At 39.5% G+C, this 27984-nt stretch overlaps 2 protein-coding genes across 3 annotated transcripts in view; one reads left to right on the plus strand and one right to left on the minus strand.

Annotated features, from left to right (window-relative positions):
* Nucleotides 1-5142: 5142 nt before the first annotated feature.
* On the minus strand, nt 5143-12644 carry srd5a1 (steroid-5-alpha-reductase, alpha polypeptide 1 (3-oxo-5 alpha-steroid delta 4-dehydrogenase alpha 1)). The gene is made up of 5 exons (XM_072675895.1): nt 12198-12644; nt 10925-11091; nt 10279-10380; nt 6988-7138; nt 5143-5633 (listed from the first exon to the last, which is right to left on the minus strand). The coding sequence occupies exons 1-5, from the start codon at nt 12503-12505 to the stop codon at nt 5567-5569; spliced, it is 795 nt and encodes a 264-aa protein (XP_072531996.1). The 5' UTR covers nt 12506-12644; the 3' UTR covers nt 5143-5566.
* A 473-nt stretch (nt 12645-13117) lies between these two features.
* nsun2 (NOP2/Sun RNA methyltransferase 2) overlaps nt 13118-27984 on the plus strand; it is a 22922-nt gene continuing 8055 nt past the window's right edge. The window contains exons 1-14 of one of the 2 annotated variants that reach the window (XM_072675893.1): nt 13118-13344; nt 14576-14733; nt 14961-15065; nt 15167-15272; nt 16189-16260; nt 16345-16429; nt 16542-16734; nt 18252-18326; nt 20261-20391; nt 22401-22474; nt 22632-22762; nt 24134-24230; nt 26558-26718; nt 27728-27820. In XM_072675893.1, coding sequence (XP_072531994.1) covers nt 13264-13344; nt 14576-14733; nt 14961-15065; nt 15167-15272; nt 16189-16260; nt 16345-16429; nt 16542-16734; nt 18252-18326; nt 20261-20391; nt 22401-22474; nt 22632-22762; nt 24134-24230; nt 26558-26718; nt 27728-27820 — 1562 coding nt within the window. In that variant the 5' untranslated portion in view covers nt 13118-13263. Of the gene's footprint in view, nt 13345-13376; nt 13472-14575; nt 14734-14960; nt 15066-15166; nt 15273-16188; nt 16261-16344; nt 16430-16541; nt 16735-18251; nt 18327-20260; nt 20392-22400; nt 22475-22631; nt 22763-24133; nt 24231-26557; nt 26719-27727; nt 27821-27984 lie in introns of those variants that run through there. The other variant, XM_072675894.1, reaches the window with a different exon arrangement.

Below are 27984 nucleotides of genomic sequence, written 5' to 3' on the forward strand. Positions count from 1 at the left end.
ACACACACACACACGCACAGTGTGTATTCCTGTCGTTGTGAGGTTTTCATGTGCTTCTGTATCAGAGGGAGTGTGGAACTGCATCTGTGCTCCACTTTAGCCGTGGCATATGTTAACCTCACACACACTCACACACACACACACACACACACACCCTTTATGCACCCTAACGTACAATTCACACTTACTCCTTCATTGTATTCAGCATACAGAGCACTAATAGTATGTGTGCCTGGCTTTTTTTCATGGTCATCTGTGGAGTGTCCGAGTGAAAGAGTGTAAACACTGCTGTGATCCAGCTAACCCAACCCTGGTCTTAACCTTAACACCCACCCCTCTCCTCAAACATACACCTAGCCATAACTTTAATCCCAGCGACCAATAGGTTAGGTTTTCTAAGAAAGCAGCTACGTGTCCCAAAAACCTCATTACTCTCCCATATTCAGAAGCCTGGCTTCCATATTAGCTAATATAAAGGCAACCAATGACACAGCAGCAGGCAGAGATATTGATAAGATAGCCTGATTAAAGAAGACAATAGATTTTCTTTATTTCATACCACATGTAAACACTGAGGCCTACAGATATGGGATGTTCTCATACACAATGCAAGTATTAGGAATACACATTCAGAAAACACAAATGAAGCATCTGTGTTCGGACCCCATTATTATACTCTGAAAAGAATACCGTTAGGTTTTACATTTTAGGGGAATACCTTTACAATCCTTACTAAATATGAAAACAGCAAGTAAAATGAAACAATGTGAATTAGAGTGGTAAAAATGATTTTCTTTACTCAAGCTGTATTCTAAAAGCACTCCAAATGTTTTCTGAATGTGTATTATATGTTATTTTTTTATGTGTAAGAGAATATTATTCAACTCTGCCAATGTCACTTTTAAAGAAGCATTTGTGTCTCAGAAGTGTGAGAGTAACCTTAAAAAATGTATGGCAGTAACACTTAAAAGTAACTTTAAAAGGTGTACAAGTAACTGCAGTAACAGTAACATTAAAAGGTGTGAGAGTAAAAGCAGTAAGAGTAAGTACAGAGAGAGTAATTTCAAAAGGTGTACTAGTAACAGTAAGAGTAACTTCAAAAGGTGGGAGAGTAACTTCAAAAGATGAGTAACTGCAGTAAGAGTAACTTCAAAAGGTGTAGAAGAAACAGCAGTAAGAGTAACTTCAAAAGATGTGAGAGTAAAAGCAGTAAGAGTAAGTAAAGAGAGAGTAATTTCAAAAGGTATATGAGTAACAGTAAGAGTAACTTCAAAAGGTATGAGAGTAACTTCAAAAGATAAGTAACAGCAGTAAGAGTAACTTCAAAAGGTGTGAGAGTAACTTCAAAAGATAAGTAACAGCAGTAAGAGTAACTTCAAAAGGTGTGAGAGTAACTCCAAAAGACAAGTAACAGCAGTAAGAGTAACTTCAAAAGGTGTGAGAGTAACTTCAAAAGATAAGTAACAGCAGTAAGAGTAACTTCAAAAGGTGTGAGAGTAACTTCAAAAGATAAGTAACAGCAGTAAGAGTAACTTCAAAAGACAAGTAGCAGCATGAGAGAAACATCAAAACGTCTACAATTTAAAGATGTAATATGAAGGTGCATGAGTAACATCTCAAGCTGTAACATGAAAAAGTAAAAGATAAAAAAGTAACTTCAAAAGGTGGAAAGGTAACAGGTGTAAGAGTAACATCAAAGATGTAACACCAAAAACCTTTGGTGTTTCATGTACCATGAAAAATGTAAGAGTGAATTAAAAGCCTGTGAGAAAACCAGCTGTAGGCGATAATCAGGTGGTCTTCTAACTAAAAGGGGGAGGCAAAGTATTTCATTTATTTACACCAATCCATTGCAGGGTTTAACATACATTAACACAGAGGGGTAATTTACCAGCATGTGTTTTTGGAGGTGGGGGTGAAACCTGAACACCTGCAGGAAGCACAGACATAAGGAGAACACTCCAGATTCCTCACAGAGATTGAATTTTGTCTAGTTCAGCCAGTGGTGTACTGGAGCACAGACGGACACTCCTCCCCCTACCATTACGTAATAGCTCCTTCACTCTCTGCTCATGTGCAGTGTGTGTTACCATGGGGGAAATCCCTCACAGACACAGAGCAGCTGAGACAGATTAGGGTTACGTTCATAAAGCTTCTCAGACCAGGAGTGCTGATCTACGATCAGATTCCTGCCCTATTTAACCTTGCCTTACTGGTAGGGACTGGTCGGAGATCACATCCACAATGAGAAGCTTTGTGAATAGGGAATTCCTGCACTCTATGGGTCCAAAAGTATCTAGACACCCTTGTGATTTGTAAACTTAGCTAGTTTAATGTACATTATTGACATCAGGTACTGATGTTGGATAATTCATTCTGGATAAGAAACGCCACTCCAACTCATCCCAAAGAATTTCACTGTTCTGCTGCACAAGTTCTAAGGGGCTTTATACAGATATTGCCAATGTTTAGCATTGTGCATGGTTACCCTAGGCTTATATGTGACTACTCAAGGGCATTACATTTTTTAGGCAATGCTTTTCAATTAGTATACAAGCTATGGTGTGCGCACAGCACTGGGTGCTCCTTCAAGTAGATTCATTTGATAATCTGAAGGAATTTAAACAGTATGGCTTAGAGCACATGAAAATTAGAAATCCAAAATCTCTGATTATTAGAGCATTAAACTGGATTTTGAGTAATTTACTATTCAAACAGTGTAAATACCATGTATCTATCACCATGTCTAGATCAGTACACACAACCACAATCATGGGGAAGACTGCTGACTTGACCGTCGTCCAAAAGACGTTGTACCATCAACACAGAAGCCATAGAAAGTCCCTGCCAAAATGAATGGCTGTTCTCAGAGTGCTGTGTCTAAGCATATTAATAGAAAGTTAAGAAAGGAAGAGGAAAATGTGGTAGGAAAAGGTGCACTAGCAACAGCGGTGTCTACAGCCATGAGAGGATTGTTAAGAAAAGTCAATTCAAGAAGTTGGACTGAGGCTGGTGTCAGTGCTTCAAGAGCCAAGAGAGTCTGAAGGATAAGTGGAGAGGCACACAATCCAAGGTGTCTGAAGTCCAGTGTGAAGTTTCCGCAGTCTGTGATGATTTGGGGTGTCATGTCATCTGCTGGTGTTGGTCCACTGTGTTTAATCAAGTGAAAAGTCAACGCAGACGTCTACCAGAGGATTTTGGAGCTCTTCATGCTTCCATCTGCTGACAAGCTTTATGGAGATGCCGATTTTCCTTTTCCAGCAAGACTTCCAGCACCTGCCCACAGTGCCAACACTGCTACCAATGGTTTGCTGACCATGGTATTACGGTGCTTGATTGGCCAGCCAACTCTCTGGACCTGATTCCTATAGAGAATCTATGAGATACTGTCAAGTGGGAAAATAAGAAACACCCGATCCAGCAATACAGGTGAGCTGAAGGCCACTAGCAAAGCGACCTGGGCTTCAATGACATATCAGCAGTGCCACAAGCCTCCATCACACTCTGCAGTGATGCATATTGAGTGTATAAATGAACGTACTTATCAGAAGTTGGACATTTCTGAATTGCACATCTTTTTCTGTCTGATCAAACTAATATTTTAATAATTTGAGATATTGGATTTCTGAGTTTAGGAGCTATAAGGTGTACTGATCAAAGAAAATACATACAATATACTTACATACAATATAATAATAATAATATTATGTATAATACAATACTTATGTTTAATCGTAGGTTTAATCTGCACTATTTTTCACTTTACTGTCCATCCTGTAAATCAGCACTCCTGAACACTACAGATACTTTACTTAAATACCAGTATGTGCACATACCTATTCAGTATTGTCATCTGTCTGCTTCATTCCTTATTCTTTATAAATGCGCTGCCTTTCATATTTTATGTTTTATTTATTCTATTTATTGTGATTATTGTATTGTAATACTGTGCTGTACTGTGCAATTGCTGACTGCTAAATGTCTTTCTGAATCAATAAAATATCTATCTATCTATCTATCAAAAGCTTTTTGAATAATAATGAGCATTTACAAAATATTTCAGTTATTAAATTTTTTTGATGCACTAGAGTACATAGATACAGATCAGAAAGAATAGAGGAAAGTCGACAGGATCAAAAAGTTTAGTAAAATACTTGGACACAGACTCACTCAAGTAAACAGAGCTGCAAGGAGATTGCAAGTTATTCTCTACTGGGACATCAAAAATGTCTCCTATTCATATTTGATATTTTCATCCGTGTATCAGTGGTGCCAGAGCAAAGGTAGCAAACTCATTTAACCTCTTGAGATCCTGCGTCCTCATATATACTGAATTGTTTAAAACTTTGACCCTTTGGCCCTTTGACCCTTATCATACTTGTTAGGTCCTATTAATCCCACATAGAAGAAATAAAAAAAAATGCACACCAAGCAAAAGTCTGGGTCTCAGGAGGTTATAGTAATGGGCCACATTGATTTTAATCAGAAAGCAGACACTGTGTCAACTTCTTTGTGAAAGGATTTGCTTTTCCACAGTTGAGTCCTGTCCATGCTTGCCTCTGCAGATTACAGCTGTTACACACTTCCCGTTCCATAACTGACCTCAAATAAGCCAGTCCCTTGCTTCCATATATTGGAGAGGAAACTGGGAGATTCGGGGACTTAAGGAGTTTACTTATTTGTGTTGGCTGATTGACTATACTTGAGGTAAGGGTGTTGTAAACTAAGCTAGCACTTTACAAAAGGTGAGCGAACAGGGCAAGTCCAGTGAGCAGGCTTTTTCCACACAGTTAGCATAGTCCACAAATGTATCACATACCCTGAATTAGATTCAGCTTATATTACCACATTTAACCCCAATTAAGTCTCTTGACTGTCAGCTTACTGTCGATGAGACTGACAACATTTCAATAATATACAGCTTCTAATATGTGTAGGGCATCCAGACATTGGATCACAGGTGTACAAACGCAGTAGTTTGCAGTGGTGAGCTGAAAGTTCTGAATTTAAAACTGTGTATGTGAATATGATGGATGGAGCAGCTGATGTAAACACAGCTACAGAAGGAAGCTTCACAAGCACATCAAGGGGAAAGAGGCATTTATTTCTAATAAATAAATATTTTTAATGAAGACACCCCTTCTCCTACTTCCCTCTACAGCAGTGGTCTCCAACCTTCTGCCTGGAGAGCTACAATCCAGTAGGTTTTATCTCCAACCCAAACCTAATACAGTCCATCCAGGCTATCAAGCAACTGAATCAGCTGGTGTGGTTTAGGGTTAGATCCAAGGTCTCAGAGAAGGTAGCTCTCCAGGAGCAGAACAGGAGACCACTGCTCTAAGGGAAGGAATAACTAACTTAGTTACTGTCAACTTAGTTACACTCGTTCCTGTACAGTTGTTTTGACAAACTCAAAAGGCAACAGTGATTCATCGTTAAAAATCATTTCTGTCCACAAGCAGACTTAATCTGATGGTTAGGACGCAGCTCAAAGACAAAACAAGTCCTCATGCTTGCTAATGCTCCACAAGTCGGTTCATTTTCACAGTACGAAAGGAGATCCTTATTAGAACACAAATGGAACCAGAGCTTTCCTCGATTTGGGGTAATCCTCGAATTTGCTAAGATACCATCTGTAGGATAAAACACATAAACAATTTGGTCAGGATTGCACAAGAACACAGTTATCAAAAAGATCTGAATGATCATATTGTTTCTGTTATGCAAAAATAACCAGGTATCTGCAAAATGGTAACTTAACAGGAGCATTTCTACTGGTCCATATATCATGACACATTTTATACATTTTACAATGTAAATAATAATGGAAAAAGGCAATAATGGATAAAAAAAATAATTTTGCCTGACAGTGACAATATACTACTTAATGTGTTGAACTACAGTGGTGCTTGAAAGTTTGTGAACCCTATAGAATGTTCTATATTTATCCCCAAAACTTTACCTGATTTTCACCTAATCCTAGATAAAGAGAACCAAATCAAACAAATGAGCCAAATATATTAGATTGGTCATTTATTTATTAAGGAAAAATATCCAACATAACCTATCTGTGAGTGGAAAAACAATGTGAACCTTTAGGATTAGCAGATCATTTGAAGGTGAAATTAGATTTTTTATTTAAAAAACACACATCTATCAAGGTCTGCTTTTCACCATACATATTTATGAAAGTGCATCATGGCACGAGCCAATGAGATTTCTGAGGTTGTTGATGCTCATCAGGCTGTAAAAAGTCATCAGAAATAATCTCTAAAGAGTTTGGGCGGCACCAATCCACAGTCAGACAGATCATGTTCAAATGAAGGAAATTTAAGGCCATTATTACCCTACCCAGGAGGGGTCGACCAGCAAAGATCAGGTGAAAGAGCAAGGCATGAAACCACTACCACAAAGTCTAAGGCCTTTTTCTCCTGGCAGAGCTGCAAGGAGAAAACTGCTACTCTCCAAAAAAAGACACTGCTGCCCGTCTGCAGTTTGCTAAAGCCAGAAAGCTATTGGAACAATGTTTTGTGGACAGATGAGACAGATCTTTTGGGTTAAAATCATAAGCTTTATGTTTGGAGGAATGAAAACACTGCATTCCAGGATACATAACTTTATTCCATATGTGAAACACGGTGGTGGCTCTGGAAGGACCTGAAGCAAGCAGTTCATGGGAGGAAAACATAACAAAGTTGAAGCTGTTTGTACGGAGGAATGAGCTAAAATATCTCCAAGCTGCCGATGTGCAGGACTAATACACAGCTACCAAACACGTTTAGCTGCCGTTCCCGCTGCACAAGGGTGTCGCACTAGACACTGAAAGGAAAGGTTCACATACTTTTGCCACCCACAGATATGTAATATTGAAAAATTTTCCAATAAATAAATATTTCTATGATTCTAATTTTAGGAAATCTTATGCAGAAATAAAAAAAAATTCTACTTAAGCACCACTGGTACAGATACAGTTTTGGAAGGTCTTACTTGTGGTGAGCTACTGCTCTGCTGGAGAGAACAACGCAGGTGAAGAAGGCAAAGGCTGCACTATGGACAGAGTGACCAGCAAGGGCAAATCCGGCCCATTCCACAATCTCACCCAAAAAGTTAGCGCCCGAAACGTACTCAAACATCCCACCTACAAAAGACAGAAGAACAATCGTCACTTACAGTCAAATCTGTAATTAAAATGAACCTTTTCCACCTTTTTTTCACCTAATTTATTTCTCTTTCTTATCATTTAAAAGACAACACTAGTTTTCCTGTAAACGTCCATCAAAATGCACCTACAAGTGGGCAGGGACAATTAATCACCAATAATATCCTGAAAACACTGGTGACACTGTGTCTTGCTCAGATATACATCACGATATGACAGAAAAATGTGTTACAATGTGTACAAAAATTATTCTGCATGCCATTTTAGTGTATCCTAAATATACACTATGTCCAAATGTTTGTGGACACCCCTTCTAATGAATGCATTCAGCTACTTTAAGTTGCACGCATTGCTGAAACAGAGTGCAAACGCACACACACAGCCCCTGTAGAGAAGTATTGCCAATAAATAATACCTGTAAATAATATTGCTATTGCTTTTTTATTCTTATTTATATTGTGTATATAGTGTAAATTATTTATCTACATTTTTTGTAACGGAGTGTCTTGCTATCCCTTTCTGCTGTGACACTGAGAATTTCCCCACTGTGGGACTAATAAAGGATTATCTTATCTTATCTTATCTTATCAATAGAATAGGTATAAAAATGAACTTATTGGCACCATGTCCAATGCCAGGTGTGGGTCATAAAGCCCCTAGGACTGAGCTGTGAAGCAGTGGAACGTCTCAGGGGTGATCGTGCCATCCAATACTTTTGAGATGAATTTGGAATCAGGTGGGGTGGTGCTCATCCAACATCCTCACCTTATTAATGCTCTTGTTACTAAATGCAACCAAGGCCTCACAGTAATGCTCTGAAATCTAGTAGAAAGCCTTCTCTGGACACCTGTGAAGGAGCCTTCTAAAAACTCCACTTAAAAAATTCTAACTATGCAAACTAAGGATTCTTTTAGACTCCTTTTCAGTCTGTACCTCAATAAGCGAACATGCTGTGACTGGCCAGTTCTGTCAACAGCCTAAGAAAAAAAGCCTTCATGTTGAAGTGTGTACTGACTCACCCAGGGTCTACCACTCAAGTGTAAAGGGGTTACGCAGAGCTGTAACACAACAATTTTTCTGGCCTTTATGTTCAACCGTTGCAAACAAGTAATGAATGAAAGTCATCACACAGACGTGAATACACAGAAAAAGGGAGGAGGGCTGGAACAGAAGGATTGTTGTCATGGTTGATTAGTATCTGTTGACAAGGTTTGTTCTGACAGGTCGGAGGCGATGAGTCAAAAGCGCGCCTATTTTTATTTTCCCTTTTGGATCCATCAACTCAGCTGGCTACTGTCACCCTATCCTAGCCAACGGTCATCTGCCCACATGAAGCCAGCAGAATACGCACTACTCATCTGAAAGCGGTACGTGATATTGGATGGAATGTGATGGACAGGTCAAAGTTGAGACATTTGAGACCTTTTTTGAGCACATGGCATTGATTCCAACAGAGTGACATTAAAATATGAAATAATATTTATTAATTTAATGACGTATTAAAGACTGTATTGTATTAAAGTCTTTAAGTTTTTAATGAAGTGTTTTTCTATTTTTAATTACGTTTAATTAAAAAATAATTAAGAGCAACCAACAACTTTTGACCATAATAAACTGAAAATGTATGGTGTTATGGATTCATAACACAAGCTAGTAATACCTGTGATGTAATATACTGGTGTAGCACAAAATCTTATATGACTAGTATGCTAACTATGTATTGTAGCGGCTGCGCTGTGTCTCAAAAACAGTCAAATTCATATTTTGTGAGCACAAGACATTGATTCCAGCTGTATAAGTGATGTTAGAATGATATATATAAATTATATTAAATAGTATTTAAATTAATTTAATTCATGTAAATGCTTTTGTCATCTAAAATAAAGATATACACCTTTAAAAAGAAAAATGTCTGACTGTGCTGAATGGGTACATGATGTAATATATCTGTGTGGCACATAATTTTGTCTAGTATGCTAACTATTGTGTCTCAAAAACAGTCCTACTGTGCATGGTTTGCAAAAAGTAGTGACACTCACCCAATTAAAAGTTAAAAAAGCTAAAACAAATATGTCAGTTTATGGGACTTTTTAGGTGAAAGTTTTCAGACAGCTTTCATGTTTGTGAACACATGGATCGCCCTATCTTAGTATGCAGGTATCTGCAGTTATGTCTGCTTAAAAGCACAGGAAATTTAAAGATGATACACTTTTCCTTTATGTAAATTGAGCTCAAAGGTGGTTGAATGCTTAATAGGCCCTAACTGTTACTGGTTGTCTGTAGAAGACATCATTTACATAATTCACTCCTATATTATTTGAATCTCTCCTCTGGTGCCTGTAACAGAGCATCATTTTGCAGAAAAACAACTCACAGTAAGAGCTAGCTAGGGTTATTTGTTTTTTATTTAGGCCTACCACCACCCTCCCTCATTGGAGGACTATTGATATTTTCTTTTTTTGTAATGTATCATTTATGAGAGAGGACACATAAGCATGAACAAATAAAAAATCCACAACAAAAAGCTTAATCAAAAAGGATTATGGCTTCTGGTAATCTAATAATCAAAATGTGGTAGATTGCTCTCGCCTACTTCAGTGACACAAGGTTCTTTAGCATCTTTTAAGGTAGAAACTGATGTGAAACACCTCACAAGTTCCTACTGTGTTGAGAATTGCATTATTTGTGTTTTAATTTGGTAACTGCACAAATAAAGCAATAGTGACAAATAGGGAGTGTGAAACCATCCTGACAAGCAGTTTTCAGTCATTAACACCAAAGATAAGTTGACAGCTGACAGATGACAGATGCTAACTGCAGTCAAACCTCTCCCCTTCTTCCAAGAGGTAGTGGTTCACTATTTACATGATGATGATAAATATGTATGGTTTAACTACAGTCAACATTAGTAGTGTTAATGGCTGGAAATGGCATGCTAATAGAGTTTTGCTTCACACCTGGCAGCCGCACTGAGATTGACTGCGAAGAACTTTAATTCGACCGTTTCAACCATTCCAATTCATTCAATTCGCATACACTGTGAATTCTGACTGCATGGTATTGATCTTATTGCAGAATAATCACACTGTTGGATGTGATGGACTAGAACAGTAGTTTACCTCTTGGTATTTTATACCCCGTTTCTCCAGGAGCACGCAGATTCCTCAGAATATGATCAGAGTAAAGATTAGTCATCCATCCCAACAGCCAAAGACAGGACCCTACATGAATAAATACATGAATAAATTATCACAAAACCATCAACTGAAGCAACCTGAGGGTGCAATATCTCTCAAACCCTCAGACAAATACAGGCTGCTGGGATTATTTGTGATTATGTCTGATAATTACTGTTATCCATTTGTAAGTATGGCCACAACTAGCATATATATATATATATATATATATATATATATATATATATATATATATATATATATATATATATATATAATAGCATCTGTAAGTTGTATAATTGAAAAGTGGACAAATGTAGGCACCCCAGCAACTCAGCCACAAGAACAGTTACAGAGTGGGGTCGCATAAAAGTGCCCATCGCTCGGCTGACTCAATAACGGATAAAATTTAGAATGGGATGTCTTAAAAGCTCCTGCAGGTGCAATGCACGGGTCACATAACAACGCAGAACAGTCAATTACCACGACTAGGGGGTGGGGCTGCATTGCCATTTCTCTTTTCAGACCACAGAGTTAAAAGGCAGACAGCAGGCCTGCAGTCTAAACACACAACTAATACACCACCCACCTGTGATGAAGCAGGGATGCGTAATCCAATCAGAGGGGAACACTGCGTAGTGGCTCAGGTATCGCACCTGAAGGTAGCCATTGTAGATGCAGAAAACAAAAGCCAGGGCAAAGGATGCAAACGGTGTGGGTTTCCCTCCTCGGATTAAAAACGGATATATGAGAGACCTGAAAGAAGAGCACAGTTTAATCCAACAATGCACAACGTTACTGTAGTGTGTTCTATATTTAAGCAAATGACTGAAAACATTTTATACTTCACATTCTGATATTATTATGAAAACAGATCCTCGTTTATATGTTTCAAGACCAGATGTTTTCTTTAACCAGTCATTTTTAATGTGACGATCAGCAACCAAACCTGAGTTCTTCTAACCAACCAACCAACTGCCCGAGAGCACACTCTGACGACCGTCCGATTTTGCAAAGAACTGGATATTTGAAAAATACACACAGGCATTATTCTGGTATAGCCCTAATATAAGGTCAGCCTACATATACTTTTATGGGGGAATGTCACTGATGTTTCTGAATTTCATAGATAAATAGTGGTTTGATGTGAAATGGTGCACTGAGGAGAGTCTTATAGAGTCCAAATAACTGAAAGCACAATTATCCCCAAAGAACACCTTGCAAATCTACCACTATTGTATCCACATAGAAATATATAAAACCACACAAGTTCAGTGGTGGTTTGGGAAAGTAAATCATTTCTGCAATCTCTGTAATCAGTGAGCTTCTCTATAATTACTCTCTGTAATTAATTTCACACCAAACCAACTCTGATCCACTAAGTTTAAATATTAACCAATAAACTGTGCAGGGAAAAATATCACTTGTTATTTGTTGTCAAGAAAAAAATACAATAACCAGTTGATAAACATACACAAACACAAAAAAATACACAAAAAGGTTCAATTGAAGAGTTTAGTTAATGCAGCAATACAGCAAAAGGCCTTTTCTTGCTCTTGGGCTCCCCCTATAGTCAAGAAAGGGTAATTCACACTTTTAGCCACTCCCCCCAGGACATGCTTTTCTGGACAGCTGTAAACGTGCATTTGTTGACAAGCAGAGAGATACAGACTTACTTCACTGACTGACCCGGCACATTAATATGACAGGATATTATTATATTAGTTTTTGTAAGTGCAAACATTCCCCAGTGCATATTCATTCATGTCTATATTCATATAGAGGAATGTCTATATTCATATCTTTCTCATATCTGACCAGAAAATCAGTGGTATCTCCCATCCCTACGCACAGTACCTTACCTTTGGACATAATGGCAAAAATACATGGCAAGAAGCAGCTGGTTGGGCAGGTGCCCCGTCTTGGAGGATGCGGTCCACAGCACTAAAGTCAAAGGCACGACTAAGGCAGGCAGCTCCTGAATGAACCAAGCCACTCTGACACTCACTGGAAACCCAAATTTCCTATCTGAATACCTGCCATAAGGCACATTCTCAAACAGCAGAGCCAGAAATGTCACCACTGCCATTAAGATCATAAAGTAAGAGAAACAGTCCAAAATGTAAAGCTCTTCCTCTTCAGAAGAAAAAAAAAGAAGAATTGTGTCCATGATTGGCTTAAAAAACGAGAGATGATAAAAAATAATAGTAATACTGAAAGTGCTGCGGGATGTAGAGATTATAAGGCAGTAGAAAATATAGTTTCTGCTCACTTAAGGTACAGTTCAGTGTCGGTTATCAAACCGGTACCTACACACCACCTCACGGTCATCCTATGTGTCCACCAATGCCGAGAAGAGTGGGCGGGGTTCACGTGAAGAAATAGGCCAATAGAATGAACGTATCATGTATCTCATTATTCATAAGCCAATGGTAAAGAAGCATGTTTTTCTCCATTTATTAAATATGTATATTTAACAATTAACATTATAGTTTCTCTGGTGTATCATATGTAGTATACTCCCCCCACATTTTTGTAATTGCATGTTTTGCATTGTATGATAATTTAATGTAGCTGTATATGTGCTCGGCGCAAATGTAGCTAAACGCATCATGCCAGTAAAGCAAATCTGAATAAAATTGAGAGAGGGACCGAGAAATAACGAGATTATTTATGATTATAGTTACAAATGATTACAGTTAGTAGTATTTTTTTTTTCATCGCATTTTCAGGAATATAATTCAGGCGCGAGTTCGGCCACTGCAGGTCCTTCCGCTGCTGTGTGGCGTGTTGAGCTTCGTGACAGCACATGAGTCTAGCTTTAGCAGTAGCTTCAGCTCCAGTCTAGCTCATATTCTTGTGGAAGAGCTCAGTTAGTGGTTTAAGACGCTTCGGAGATTTTTATCCAGTGTTGTTTGTCTCTCCAGGATGGGCAAAAGAAACAGAAACAGACCGAGGAATGGAGGAGGCCGGGACGGAGGCGCGGATGGGAAGAGGAGCAGAGACGCTGTGAGTCTGTTAGTTTACACGCACAGCAGCAGCAGCAGCACATCGCAGCACATCGCAACACACGAGGGAATAAAAGTCGGATATTTGGGCTCAAATGAAGAATTTGCAGGCTGGATGTTAAGTACAGGTGCTGATTTTGGTCGTTGAGGTTTGAAGCGTTTTTCCGCTTCTGCTGTTATCTGTGGGTTGGCAATGACTTCTTCTACTTCTGAATGGATCGGAAGTGGCTGCAAGTTTAAACGCATGCTTTAGCGAAAGTGTTGCTGTTGCACTGAAATGGAGAGTCTCAAGAGGTAAAAGGAGCTAATACAAACTAACTTTGGTAAGGTGTCGAGCCAGAACAGCTCCAGCATCATCGGTCAACATAAGAACTGCAGCTTGTTCGACTCTACTCTGCTCTTCTTTATTTAGCTAGATCCTAAAGCTGCAGGGGCTATTCTCAAGTTGCAAGAGGTTTGGCGAACAGAACAAGCAGCCCAGGAGCTAAACCAATGAAATGATGATGATGATATTATTATTATTATTATTATTAATAATAATCATAATCATCTCAATCTGGGATGAGTGAGTAAAAGTGCCAGTACCTGGAAATACAAACTGTTGAATTGAGTACATGCAACTAGTTGGCCTGCTACCCACCACATGACTTGGTGCAGTGATTCAATTACTCACATAGAAGAAAGGAAAGCTGCTCAAACCAATCTGACTAACAATTGATCCCCGAAAACTCTTCCAGCGGTCCCTGTAGGACTTATATAATATTTATTCATTATTTAAATAATGCTAACATCATGTGTTAGTCATTTTTAATGGGGCTGACTTTCATCTGTACAGCATAAATAGCTTTTAATGATCAGGTTTCTTTTTTTAATGCCCAAAGCTCATGTTTTGTGAGCTAAATGAACTCAACACTTTCACCATGCACATTTTTAGTCAGCACTGGCATTTCAATGAGCTTAATTTTGTAATTAAGTATAGCAGCAGCATTTAAATACAGCATGAGAGCGCCTGCCTGACTCATGAAATGCAATACAGATTGGGCATGATAAGAATGACTTGCACAATTGCTGATTGTCTATTTGGAGGAAAATCTGGTAGATTTAAAAGCTGTGTTCTGGGTCAGAGCGAGAATCGGCAGCTATAGGATGAGTTTCTAATGGCTTGCTGTCCAGTCTATTCTCTATTGCTGTTACATGCTCTGTTGATAATTCTGTGAATGCTTTCCTGACAGGGCTGGGGTGCAGGTTACGCTGATATTGTCAAGGAGAACAAGTTGTTTGAGCAATACTATCAGGAGCTGAAGATTGTGCCAGAGGGAGAGTTTGAGGAGTTTATGGAAGCTATGAGGGAGCCACTGCCTGCTACCATAAGGATTACTGGTTACAAAAGGTAACGATTATTCGGTTCCACCATGAAAATGTGTTGTGTAACACTATATGTAACAGATACAATGTCCTGTAGACTAAGGACATCTATTACAGGTTCCAAATAGATCTCGAAGATTGAGGTCTCTTAAACATTTACTGTGCTTACCTCTTCACAGCAAGTGTCATTTATTATGGATATTCAGAAGTGACTAGGATTTCTAAATGTTAACCTGTTCCTTTCTCCAACAGCCATGCAAAAGAAATCCTCCACACCCTGAAAGAGAAATACTTTAAGGAGATTCAGGACCTAGAGATAGATGGTCAGAAGATAGAAGCCCCACAGGCTCTAACCTGGTAGGAATATTAAGACTGTTAAAGCTTGGGTAATGAAACAGCTGTTTCTGAATGCTGTTGTGTGTTGTGCAAACCCTCATTTGGGATGTGTGGTATTACAGGTACCCTGATGAACAGGCTTGGCACACCAACATGAGCAGAAAGATCCTGAGGAAGTCTCCACTTCTGGAGAAATTCCACCAGTTCCTAGTCAGCGAGACTGAATCTGTAAGTAAACTTTTTGCGTAGGTTCCAAGATGTTCACAAATTGATGCGTTTACTGCAGATGGTTCAGTCACAGTCAAAATGACTGCTCTGGTTACAGCTGTTGTGGCATTAATTATTTCACAACATGCAATGCAAGGCATTTTCCCTCCCAATGCTCCGCCTGATCATAGAAAAGTGTACGTAATTGTGACGTGGCTTATTGTGCTGTCAGTTATGTAGCAATGGAAAACACAGAACTGCTCTGTATACACAGTTTGCTGGTCCTTTGCAGAAGAGCACTATTTCCATGGCTAATAAAGACATGCACTTTTTTCATCCAATTTGGTGTAGTTGGTAAAGTCTAATTTACTTTTACAAGTTGTGCGCCCCCTTGTGCACAGCTGCACGCATCCAGAACAATTACCAAAAAGGAAGGAAGCATGTTGACTGACCCAGTAGAGTAATATTACAGGAATTTACAAATGTTATGCAGTTCTTGCTAGAGATCTTGTGCATAGTCCACCAAAGTTACATCATGCAGTGGCAGAGTTCCAGCCCGGACTGGCAATGACAGACGTCATACTCCCTGTGTTTTTTTTTTTTTTTTTTTTTTTTTTTTTTTTTGTGTGTTTTTTTTACGTGATCTTGAAGCTGTTAGAGTTCCGTTGTGTTAAGCAAGTCCTCTCTGGCCTGGTTCTGGATTCTTCATATGCACTGGGTTTATTTAAAACAAATAAATATATATACATACATACATACATACATACACATACACACACAATTAAAATACAGTTATGGCTACATGTTTGACATGCTTAACTTAAATCTGAAAAAAAATCTGATTTGTCGCAACTGTGAGCATAGTCTACTTAATTTCGAAGTGTTTGATGTGTAAAGTCATGTTTTGTTTTTTGTTTGTTTTATTATTCATTTTCAGGGAAATATTAGCAGACAAGAGGCTGTCAGTATGATTCCTCCACTTCTGCTGAAAATAGAGCCTCACCATAAGGTACTGTTTGCACCTTTCATGCACATGGTGTCTTGATGGTTTGTTTGTACTCTTCTAAACTTGCATAATGTTTGTGTTACACAGATTCTGGACATGTGTGCAGCTCCAGGATCAAAGACTGCTCAGCTCATAGAGATGCTGCATTCTGATATGGACGTGCCTTTCCCTGGTATGGAGAACTGACAATGGTTTTGCTTTAACTTTCCTAATTCCAGATAAGCCACAGATATAGTTTGCTGTCACTAAACCATAATTTAGTACATTTTTCTTTCTGTTTGCAGAGGGCTTTGTAATTGCCAATGATGTGGATAATAAGCGATGTTACTTGCTGGTGCACCAGGCTAAAAGGCTGAACAGTCCATGTATCATGGTGGTGAACCACGATGCCTCCTGCATCCCACGCCTGCTGGTGGAGCAAAACGGCAAGAAAGATGTACTCTTTTATGACCGAGTGCTGTGTGATGTGCCTTGCAGGTGAGGAAGAGGAGACATTTTATACTTCCATAAAATGTTCCATTTTTGTTGTTTCAAATTTAATATCTGGATATGAGACTCCACATCCACATATTTTCTCTTCATCCAGATTTGTTTTCCATTTTTGTCAAGAAAAGAAAAAAAAGAATTTCTGAAAATCTTTGCATCCAGACATGCTGAAAATGTTTGTGTGCAGAACACTTGAATAGCCCTAAAAAGATTGCTAAAGCTTGCAGGGCCCACACCTCACAAAAGAAGCACATATTAACAGCCAAAACAGACCTAAGTACAGCGCAAAGCTAAAACACGCTTTCTAAAAGCAAGAAAGATTTACTTGCTCTTCGTTGTTCAGGCAGTCTCAAACTCAGTCTCGCACTCTATCGTTATGTCAGTGTTTGCGTTTACGTGGTGGTGAGCGCCAAGCAAAACAGGGCATGTTCAGTACCTGCTATGACCACCAGAGAGACATGAACACATTACACACAACGTATCTCCAAGGAGCGCCTGCTACCTAAGCTTTTCTCTTAGTGAAACGATGTGAGCTGAAGATAAAAGCTGGGATTATGGCTGGCCATGTTATTCTAAAACCCATATAGGATCAGGTTGCCCCTAGGCTTGAGGAATTACAGAATTACAGCCTCGAGGGGGAAAAAAAAATATGCAGTGTCCTCTGCCAAGCACAGATGTAAATGATGGGGATGTAGTTTCTGTGCATATGAGCTCATGTGGTCACAGGAAACATGCTTGTGGTTTTATGAATCAAAGTGGCTGATGCAGCAGTGACCTGCCCAGAAATGTAAGCCATAAAACATGTGGGAATTGGACTGCTCAAAGTAGTAATTAAAAAAAAAAAGTCTGTGCTGTTATGTTTAAAAATAAAATTGACAAAAGCATGTTGCGTAGCTAAAGGACTGTAGTAGGAGTCACTTTTAGAATCTATATTTTTTGGTCTATTATTTAATAATAATAAAAAAAAGTATTTATACATGGTCATAAACTGTCAAACCACACTCTATTTGATAGAGTAATCTATTTGATTACTTTAAAAATGCCACATAAGATGCAAAAAATGACATTAATTTCATAAAGCTTTTAGGTTTAGTTATTTCTAGCAGTTAGAATGGACTCACGAGTGCCACAGCAGTCTAAGTGCTGGCTCTCCTATATACATATCATGATCCTCTGTGATGTGCTCAAGAGTACCATAGGGCATAACTAACCTTGCTCTGTTGGCTCTTTCCTCCAAATGTGTTTGGCTGTCCAATGACATGTTGGCTGGCTTCATGTGACTTGGAAGGAGCACAGGCTAGATAGCCTTTACCCCTTTCTAGCAATGCTAGCATACTCTGATGTGATAAGTCTTAGCTAGTTGGTGGGGGGGAGAACATGTGAAGAATCTTCTTAGAACCCCTAGGCTTATTAGTTGATAAAAAAATGTAATCAAATTTCAATTTAATTGGAGGGGAAAGGAAATGCAAAATGATTTAAAAAATGAAGCACCGTCTTTCTGTCTGCAGTGGAGATGGAACGATGAGGAAGAACATAGACGTGTGGAAGAAGTGGACAACCAGCAACAGCTTACATCTGCATGGGTAAGAGACTCTTGAGCTTTCTTACTACAGAGTATCTGAAAATGTGGGTCCACAGCTATGGTGGAGTATGCCGGTGTGGTGTTTACGCTTCTCCGTGTTGCATCAATGTTCTTTATATATGATGTTCTCATCGTGCTAGCACATGCATCTGTAAGCTGTTGTGGTGGATTATAAGGACTCCTCACTCTCCTAATGTCTGGAGCATTGCTAGTGCCAGAGGGAACTGAGAACTGGTGGGTTAGTTGGCTCTGCCGTGAATCTGAGCTTGTTTGACAGGCCAAATTGTGATTGCTACATTTACTGCATTTAGCAGACACTCTTATCCAGAGCCACTTACAAAAGTGCTTTGCTGTTAACTCAATAATACCTCAATAATAATAATAAGCTTAGACAGAAAGCAGTATGGAGACCATAGTACTCGACTAGTCGCCCAAATTCTCTCTGCTGTTTGGACACCCAGGGGACGTTTGTTCCGCCACTTCAGTGCCAGGACAGAAAAAAGCCTGAGCTTGTCTTCTGTGGAGCTTAAGGAATTTGCAGGTCGAGCCGAGCTGTTCTTGAAGCTCAAAGGGTACTTGATGGCAAAGGTCAAAAGCCAATCTGCACCAAGTATGGAGGTATAGACACCTGGGTCAGTGCATCCCCAAAACAGCAGGTCTTATGGGGTTTTCCTAGTATGCAGTAGAATCAGTATGCGGTATCAGTATCTACCAAAAGTCCAAAAAAGGATAATTGGTGAAGGGTGACCTGGTCATGGGCACCCCAGGCTCATTGATCCAATGGGAATGAAGGCTAGATGGTCTGGTTCTGATCCCACAGACAAGCTACTGTAGCACTGATTGCTGAAAAGTGTAGTACAAAACATGCCTGTGGGGGCTGGGGCACATTCTATCTGGTTGGCTTTCACATAGACGAATTCCATATGAACCATTTATCAATTGTGCAATTTCTAACATCACTTTTTTGCAAAATAGTAGGATGCTTTTCCTTACTTGGATGCACTCAAGCGTTTTTTTTTTTATTTATTTATTTTTTATTTATTTATTTATTTATATATTTTTAAAATTTGTTTTAGTCTAGGCTTGACTTTAATCTGGCTCTTGTCCCATTTTCAGATATTTATATTGAAGTCTAGGACCATGTGTTCTATATATTCTCCTTTGGACTGCAGGTGAAAACAGGCATGTGTTCTCTGTACCAGGCTGCTGCAATTGTTGTTCATGGATGGAATGGAGTTAGGACTGCATTAAATGTGCAAAAAAAAAAAAAAAAAATAGCGATGTAAATGTATTGATGCATAATGAGATTTTGATAGGTCTTGCAAGATACAGTAGATGTGCTTTATTGATTGCTGTGGGGGATCCAGGGTATTGAATTGCCGAGGAAAAGTACAAGCCCAATAATGGCGTACTTGATTGTAGTGCTGAGTGTTTTGGGTGGGCAAAATGATGATAAATTATTGCAGTAATGATGAAATATGTTGCAATATGCTTTTCTGAACTTGTCTTGGATATCATCAGTACTGGAAGACTGAACGGCTGCATGTTTCGCTAAAAAGAGACCGTAATAAATCCTGTTTAATTATGTATAGCAAGTCCTAGTATGTGACGTTAAGTAAGAATCAGTATAGTGTTTTTTGTGTATACAACAGTTTATCATGCTTATCATGCATGCATATTAATGTCATTAAAATCAGCCTATTTTAATCCAGTGCTTTACTTTAGTTGAGTCAGAACACCTGAACTCATCTAGACTGTCTGATGGAATACACTGCACACTTTTTGTGATTATTAAAGGACACATTTGCATATTGCAGCCTTTTGTGAGATGAGGATTGCAAAAGCCAATAATATTATTATAATCATTAACAAATGATAGATTGTACAGCCCTGGATGGGGAATATGTCTTCATTTGCATATGTTTTCTGTGCCAGACTGCAGCTGAGGATAGCAGTGCGTGGAGTGGAGCAGCTGGCTGTGGGTGGCAGGATGGTTTACTCCACCTGCTCTCTGAACCCCATTGAGGATGAAGCAGTCATCGCATCCCTGCTGGAGAAAAGTGAAGGTACTGCTGTCATTCTCCAGTCTTAATGTGTAAAGCTTTTCTAACTCTTCTTTAAAGGTCCCACAGAAATGCATTGGTTCTGTATATGATTTGGGAGGTCGACTGTTGATATTTGAGCTCAACGGCAAAACGAACAACCAACCATCCCTTCTCAACTTCATGCACATGCATTGCCAGGGTAACGGCACTGGGCTCGTGGACCAAAATATGGTGCAAACAAACAAAAGGCATCTAAAATACAATGATGTAAAAGTTAATGAAGTATGTGTTCATATTGTTTCTTTAAGACTAGAGACCAACAAGAGGGCTGTAGGTTTGTATCAGCTGAGCTAGCAAGGAAGGTTGATGGAACCTAGATCATTGTTCATGCATAATTTGAAATGCTAAGGCGGGTTGACGGTCACCCACCCACCAGCTTTTAAAATTCAGAGCACTCCATTGCCTCCCCAATGTTTACACGTGTCCTTGCCCTCATCTGGTCTAAGATTTCACACCTTTTTGGCTCTGTATCTGCCATCTCTTGACAGTACATATAGCCAGCAAGTGCCATATGCACAAGATACACTTTTTGTAAAGTTTAGCAGACTATTTCCTGTTATTTTGTATTTATTTGAAATTACATATGGTGCCTTTAAGTTATTTAATGTATATGTATTAATGTGACTTGGGTTGGGGGCAGAACATGCACAAATGGGGTACTCAAAGCTTCTTTTGCAACCCTGTTATTTTTGCCTCGGAATAAAACATGCTGTTTTGTCAATTCATGGTAGTGGGGTATGCTTATGGAGCTTTGCTTTTATTGCAAGGTTTGTGCAGCTCCTGGAAAGTCAAAATAAACTTGCTGAGATCCAGTACTGAACAGTCCTTGAAAAAGTACTATTGAAAAAAGTACTTAAAATCATGGAGAATATTGTAATGAGCTCCTGTCATTTTATAGAATAATATCAAATAAACTTACAGTGGCAGCAACGGATGCCTGTGTTTCATATGACCATGCACACTGGCTGTGGTATCGTGAACGTGCATTATGCTGTGAAGTAGATAGCCTGTATAAATAGCTGTAAACAATTTCCTGGAATTTTTGATTCTGGAATTTAGTTTTTTGGTGCTTAAAGTCATGGAAAGTCCTTGAATTTGAATTTGGTTAAAGTGTATAGACCCTGTATTGGCTGGTTACACATGACATGGTAGGCCCCTAGTGTTCCCTAGTACAGTAACCGGAATAAGTAGTTCTATTTGTGTGTAATCATTTGTGTGTATTTGGATAGTTCTGTTCTTTATGCGCGCTCTCAGTCTTTGGTTAACTAGCTAAAAAAAATAGCTTTTAACCTAATGCCCCTTCATCTGGCGCCTGATTGGCCCGTCTCCAGTCAGCCTAGATTTAGCTTATTTTAACATTAGCTCTTGGCCTTTTTCTATTTATTTATTTCTTGAAGGTGTTTCCTTCATAGTTCTGATGTTATTTGTTTTGCCTTTCTGTTTTTTTATTAGTTTTTTTTTTAGCCTTTCTAAAGTAGCTATTGCAGTTTAGACTCTTGCTTTCACTAGTATATGTGACTATAGGGGGCGTAGCTGTAATGAGACAAGACATGGCAGTTTCTTGTGTTATGGCATTGCTTTGCTTTTACGGCTCCGTTCTAGTTATGCTGAAAAGACACCAGTGTTTGAGGTTTAGAGTATGTCAGTTTTTTTTTGTACCGATCTTCCACGATTCAGCTATTCCAAGATCAACAGTTGGACATTCTGGTACTTCGTTAAGATTTAGATGGAGCAGTTTGAAGAAACGGCTCAGTTAAAAAAAAATAAACGTACCATTGCAAAGAGTTAAAGACAAGTTCCCATTAATTATCATTGTGACAATGACTGTGTTGATTGACTCTTACTACCTTGCCTTCATTGCAAGCCACATTAGCATGTTTGGCCAACATCTTGGGCTTTAAAAGGATGTGGCAGATTTATTGTAAGGACTGTGGTTAAAGTATGTTTAAATGGTCTCCTGCCTCTTTCAGGCGCATTAGAGCTGGTCGATGCCTCTGCTGACCTGCCAGGCCTGAAGTACATGCCAGGAATTACATCATGGAAGGTGATCATCTGTTATCTGCCGCTATTAATTATTATTCTCAGTTGTATTACTTCTACAGCTGAGGGACCATTTGCTGTAGCTCCCGCATGTTTGGGGGAGTTTTGTGCATAGTGAGCTGTTGACTGTAATTCTCACTGTCCCCTTATTGTCCATCCAGCTGATGACCAAAGAGGGCCAGTGGTATTCTGACTGGTCTGAAGTGCCCACGAGTCGACACACCCAGATCAGACCCACCATGTTCCCCCCGACCGACCCAGAGAAACTACAGAGCTTGAAGCTGGAGAGATGGTGAGCTCAGACATGCAGCATTACTTTTCGGATATTTCTCTGGTTCTAGTCTCGATATGCAAACGATCTTTTGCACATTACCCAAGAGTCCAGTAGGTTTTGCTGTCTCATTTTCAGTTATTGTTTTTATTTAATCACCTACCCCATTGTTTGGTTTGGGAATCCATCACTTTGTGCATGGCTGTTAATCTAACACTGCTTGATAAATGCATCTCATTCTGGAGAGCTCCAGCTTCAATATTCTATCGCAGTTTCTTTTGTGGCTTGTTGAATAAACTGGTTAGCTTGGCTAGTTTGCCATGGGTATAATCTAGACCACCAGTCACCAGCAGTCTAAAATTGAGATTGAAATCTGGAAATTGAGATGCAGGAGTCCTAAGCTGGAAAATTATATATTTTTTGGGATGATGTTCCTTGAAATCAGGTTTTATTTATATGAGCAAGCTTACTAGCTGCGCTATTTACGGTGGATCTGAACATTTGATTAAGAAGCTTAATTTAGCTTTTGTAGAAGTATTGCCTTCAATTTTGTCAAATGTTTAGTTTAACTAAAGAAAAATAGATGGGTAAATAATAAGTGTAAATTGAGATTCTGAGCCTGACCACACATTGTTTTTGCACCAGCAAAAAGACAGGATGGTATCAGTTGGATGTGATCCGACTAAACCCTCTTGACTTTACAACAGCCTAATTTGTTTTTGGCCCGGCAGACTAAGGTTCTGACATTATAATTCATGGTTTGAATCCCAGAGCGTGCTGCTTGCCATCAGCAGCCAGAGCCCAAGAGAGCACAATTGGCCTTGCTCTCTCCGGGTGGGTAGATGGCATCCTCTCGCCTCACCTCAGTGCGATTCTGGCTGGCAAGGGTGTCTGCTATCAATCAAACAATCAATAAATAAGCTAAAAATGTGAGTAAATATCATGAATTTGCACTTTTGTTTCATTCGTCAAAAAATTACATATGAAAAATCTTAAAAAGGGAGAGTTCCCATGTAAAACAGCTAAGCTCAGACTGTTGTGCTTTATCAAATACAGACTCCTGTTACTCAAGACTAATCAGACCCTGAGAAATGGTTAGAACTCGGTTAAAAAAAACAAACAAAACAGTAGATGGTAGTTTGGAAAGCTGATAAGAGTGTAACTGAGATTATTCTGATAAATGTCTGTGTGACAGTCTGTGTAACTCTCAGCATGTGAGGCTGAAACTACTTTCTACTGAACCCTAACCCTAGCCTAGTCATGGCATAGTACTCCACTGGGGGGTGCTCCTGCTCTACTGAGAAGTTTAGTCAGTCTGGTTTTCATCATCCCAATCTCATCAGGGCCCATTTATGGACACACGGTGCATGTTAATTGTGTTTGTGTTTGCAGCATGAGGATATTACCACATCATCAGAACACTGGTGGCTTTTTCGTGGCAGTACTGGTGAAAAAGTCCCCCATGCCATGGAACCGTCGCCAACCGAAGGTAATGGGAGACGTCAGCTGTGTGTGTTCTGTGTAAAACGCCTTGCTTTACAATGGGCTTCCCCAGTAGAGATGCTGAACAGTGTGAACGAAAGCCTGTTAGCTTCAGAGCTTTAGAATTCAGATTCTGATAAAAAGCAACTACAAATGAGTGTGTGCAGTCTGCTACTTTAAGGCTTTGCGCACAAAGTATGAATTATTTGTACAATTTGTGCAAACATCAGGGAACGTAATGAATTAAAATGAACAACCAGCTGTTTGTTTTTTTTGCAAGGTTTCACTGTCAGCCGACCAGTGATCAGTTGTGTTCCAGCAACCAGTACTTTTTGACAAATGTCAAAAGAATTAGTTTGCCATCTGCAGTGTGGTGTGTTGTGCTGCATCTCAAAAAGCAAATCTGACCTGTGTGCAAAAATTCCAATTTGTGTTTTATTTAAATTCTATTTTAAATCTGTTTATGTGCTGAAAAACACATTTCCTCAAGTGTGCATAGTTTAGGTGGCTAAGACTATTTTTTTGGTTATTATGCTATTATATATTATTGCATACTTTCATGCTCTTTATTAACATTAGGTGTGTGTGTGTGTGTGTGTGTGTGTGTGTGTGTGTGTGTGTGTGTGTGTGTGTGTCTTTTAAAATGTAAAATTGGTTAATAGAGCATGCCCCCCCCCAGTTTTTAAGTCATTTTTTTCTAATTCTGAATCTGAAGTACTGCAATTATGAACATGCTTCTGATAATCACACTACATTAGAATCTGAAACAGATCATGTATTACTGCTATCACTCAAAATCTGTTTTGCTGATTTTTGCTTTTTGACATGATTTGAATCGATCCTTTACATGTTAAATAGACCAATAGAAATGCTCCAAAATTACATGGATCAACTTCATAGGAGTGGTTACTCCTATTAAGTAACATTGAAACTTAATAGTTTGTGCATACCTTTTTTTTCTTCTTCTGTAATGTTGCTTACTTAAAGATCTGAAGGTTTTGTGTGGCAGCGACGGTATGCACTTCTGAATGCTCTACAGCTTTAGAATCCAGTAGTTTATTGCAGTTCTGGTTCTGAATCTGTGTGCAGTTGGTTAATTAGATTCGTTTATAATGATCCTTCAGTGTACCTCAGTATCGTCATATGGTCATGACGCAGAATGTCCTACGTGGATTTGATTTACATTGTTATGCTGATGAACTGAGGTCATTCGATGATCGAGGAGGAGTGTTTTGTTCTGTTAATGTGGCCTTGCTACTCTGTCCCATCTCTGTGTGTGTGCTGGGGTTGTAAACTAAAGCTTAAGCTGTATTTCTGTGTTGATGATTTGGATATTTCTCTCTGAGCCCTGAGGCTGTGCAGGGCTTAAGCCTGCTAAAGAGAGCTCTGTGCTTCAGCTCCTAAAAACGGGGATTTTAGATTCTGCTCTGTTTGAGAGGAAATGGTAACACAGTCTGGCCACGTTAAAGGAGAACGGTGTGTATTATATTAGCGATACAAATTATATGCAAAACCTCTAATTTTAAAATAAGATTTTTTTTGTGTGTGTGGGGTGCAAGGAAACCGAAGATATCACTCCGGTGTGTACTGTAGTCTGTCAGAGTGGTAGTGAATTACATGAACATGACAAATACCAGGACTTAACCTAAAAACAGTAAGATGAAGAAGAATAGCTGCATATTCTTTTTGCATATGCACAGTTGCATGCAGAGGTTTGAGCACACCAGTCATAATTTGCTACTGTGAATAGTTCAGTATGTTGATGCACAGACCTCCAAAAGGCATACAGACAAAGGTGAAGTATTAGTGTAAGAGTAGTGTATTGTTGTACAATTTTAGAGTGGGAAAATTATGAATAAGAGCACACTTCAAAAGTTTGAGCCTCAAAAAGAGATTTGAGGTCTTGTAACTTTTACCAAGGTCTCGAATACTAATTAGCTTATGACTGACATGTCCACATTTATTGTTAGAAAAGTGCAGGTGATGTAAATTGCAGAACTTTATAAATACTTTGTCCCAACAATGAGCAGAAATGGATTCATTTAAGCAGTAATGTAATTAAGAAATGGCTGTTGACATGAACGGTGGCCAAGATGAGGTCTGAAAAAACTGCTTGTAGTATTGCTAGGTGAATCAGGAGTCCTATTTAGCTGCAAAAGACCTTCAGGAAGATTTGGCTGACTCTGGAGTGGTGGTGCACTGTTTTGCTGCGCAAATGACCTTCATAAGGGTCATCAGAAGAAATCCTTTAAAGCGTTCCTCACCACAACATTCAGTGTTGTTAACTTAATCACCCCCGACACCTTTTCTCCCTCCCTCCCTTCATTCATCCAGTTCAGGAACAAGGAGGCCACCCCCTCCAGTGAGGCAGCCCAAGCAGAGGAGCCTCCTGCTGAAGAGGGAGACAGGGAGACCCCCGCTGAGGCTCACCCCTGTATCGCTGATGCGCCAGAAAACCCCCCGGAGCCAGAGGCTAAGAAAGACGGAGTATGTGGGTGAGTAGTAGCAGCCGCACTTTCGTTGACTATGGCTGCATGTCGTTTTTCCCCTTCCCTCTGCCTTTGCCTTTTTTCCTCTCTTTTGTTGTGGCGTAGAATAGTTGGGGCTCTCTAAAGCCCCTTTTCTCATATGCCCTTTTACATGGGCAGGTACAGTAATTAAACCAGAGAGGTTTCAGGCTGATCTCTAGAAAATGCTGTTTAAGAGCTGCTTGTGTGAACAAGATAAAGCCCCAGTGTTACCGTTAAGTATACCAGCTTAAATCCCTGGTCAAGCTGCCTGCCATTAGCAGCCGGAGCCTGAAAGAGCACAATTGGTCTAGTCATGGGTACGTTGCACTCTCTCTCAGAATATTTTGCAAATCCAAACTGCACTTGCCAAGGGCTTACAGCTGTACGGGCAGAACCCTTATTTGTGAAATTTTGGGTTCGCTTTACTTTCATCAGTCTTTGTCCACTCATGGGCACTTTAGGGTACATAGCATGCCGAGTTTTGTCTGTACGACTGCTCGCACCGAACCATGAAGTCCATGTTTTGACAGTTCGGCACGAGTACGTGTATCATTACATCACCTACTGTGCAAGATTTCCTGTGGTGTCCTTTTAAGAGAAGTCCAAACAAAACAGTCTAGTGAAGGTAAGCTGCATCAGGTCAGTGAGACCACCTTTAGCGTCGAGTGTAGATTTTAATATCCTGTGATGCGTTCTCTGTCTCACTCCTTAGTACGCAGTGGGTTGCGTACTGATGTCTGATGTAAAGTATATCTGTGCTTAAACGCAGTCTTGACCGCCATCTGTAGTAGTATTTTAATTTATTTATTTTAACTACAATTCAATTTTAAACCAATAAACACAGTAATATGACCGTCAGTTGACCAAGTAGCAGTAGTAACACATCCCTAGTTAGTCAGCAGGTTGATTGTACTGGTTGTGTTTTGGATGTTTTTTGGCTGTTTCACCTGTCCTGGTCACTGTGGGCTCCCTCACACGAACTGCTCTCTTTCAGCCCCCCGCCTTCAAAGAAGATGAAGCTTTTTGGTTTCAAAGAGGATCCCTTTGTGTTTCTGACAGAGGATGACCCAGTCTTCCCCCCAATCCAGTGAGTGCTCCACCATTTAGAAAGTCTGTGTTGTTAGGCTGACAACCATTTGCAAAAGCTCTGATGTGTGTAGACTGTGCATGCTTGTCTCAACCGTCTGTGTGTGTGCGCACATTTTCATGATTCCTTGCTTTTTGGGGGAAAAAACAGGAGGTTTGTGAGGT

This window comes from Salminus brasiliensis, chromosome 3, assembly GCF_030463535.1.
Source record: "Salminus brasiliensis chromosome 3, fSalBra1.hap2, whole genome shotgun sequence".
In the NCBI taxonomy this organism is placed as follows: domain Eukaryota; kingdom Metazoa; phylum Chordata; class Actinopteri; order Characiformes; family Bryconidae; genus Salminus; species Salminus brasiliensis.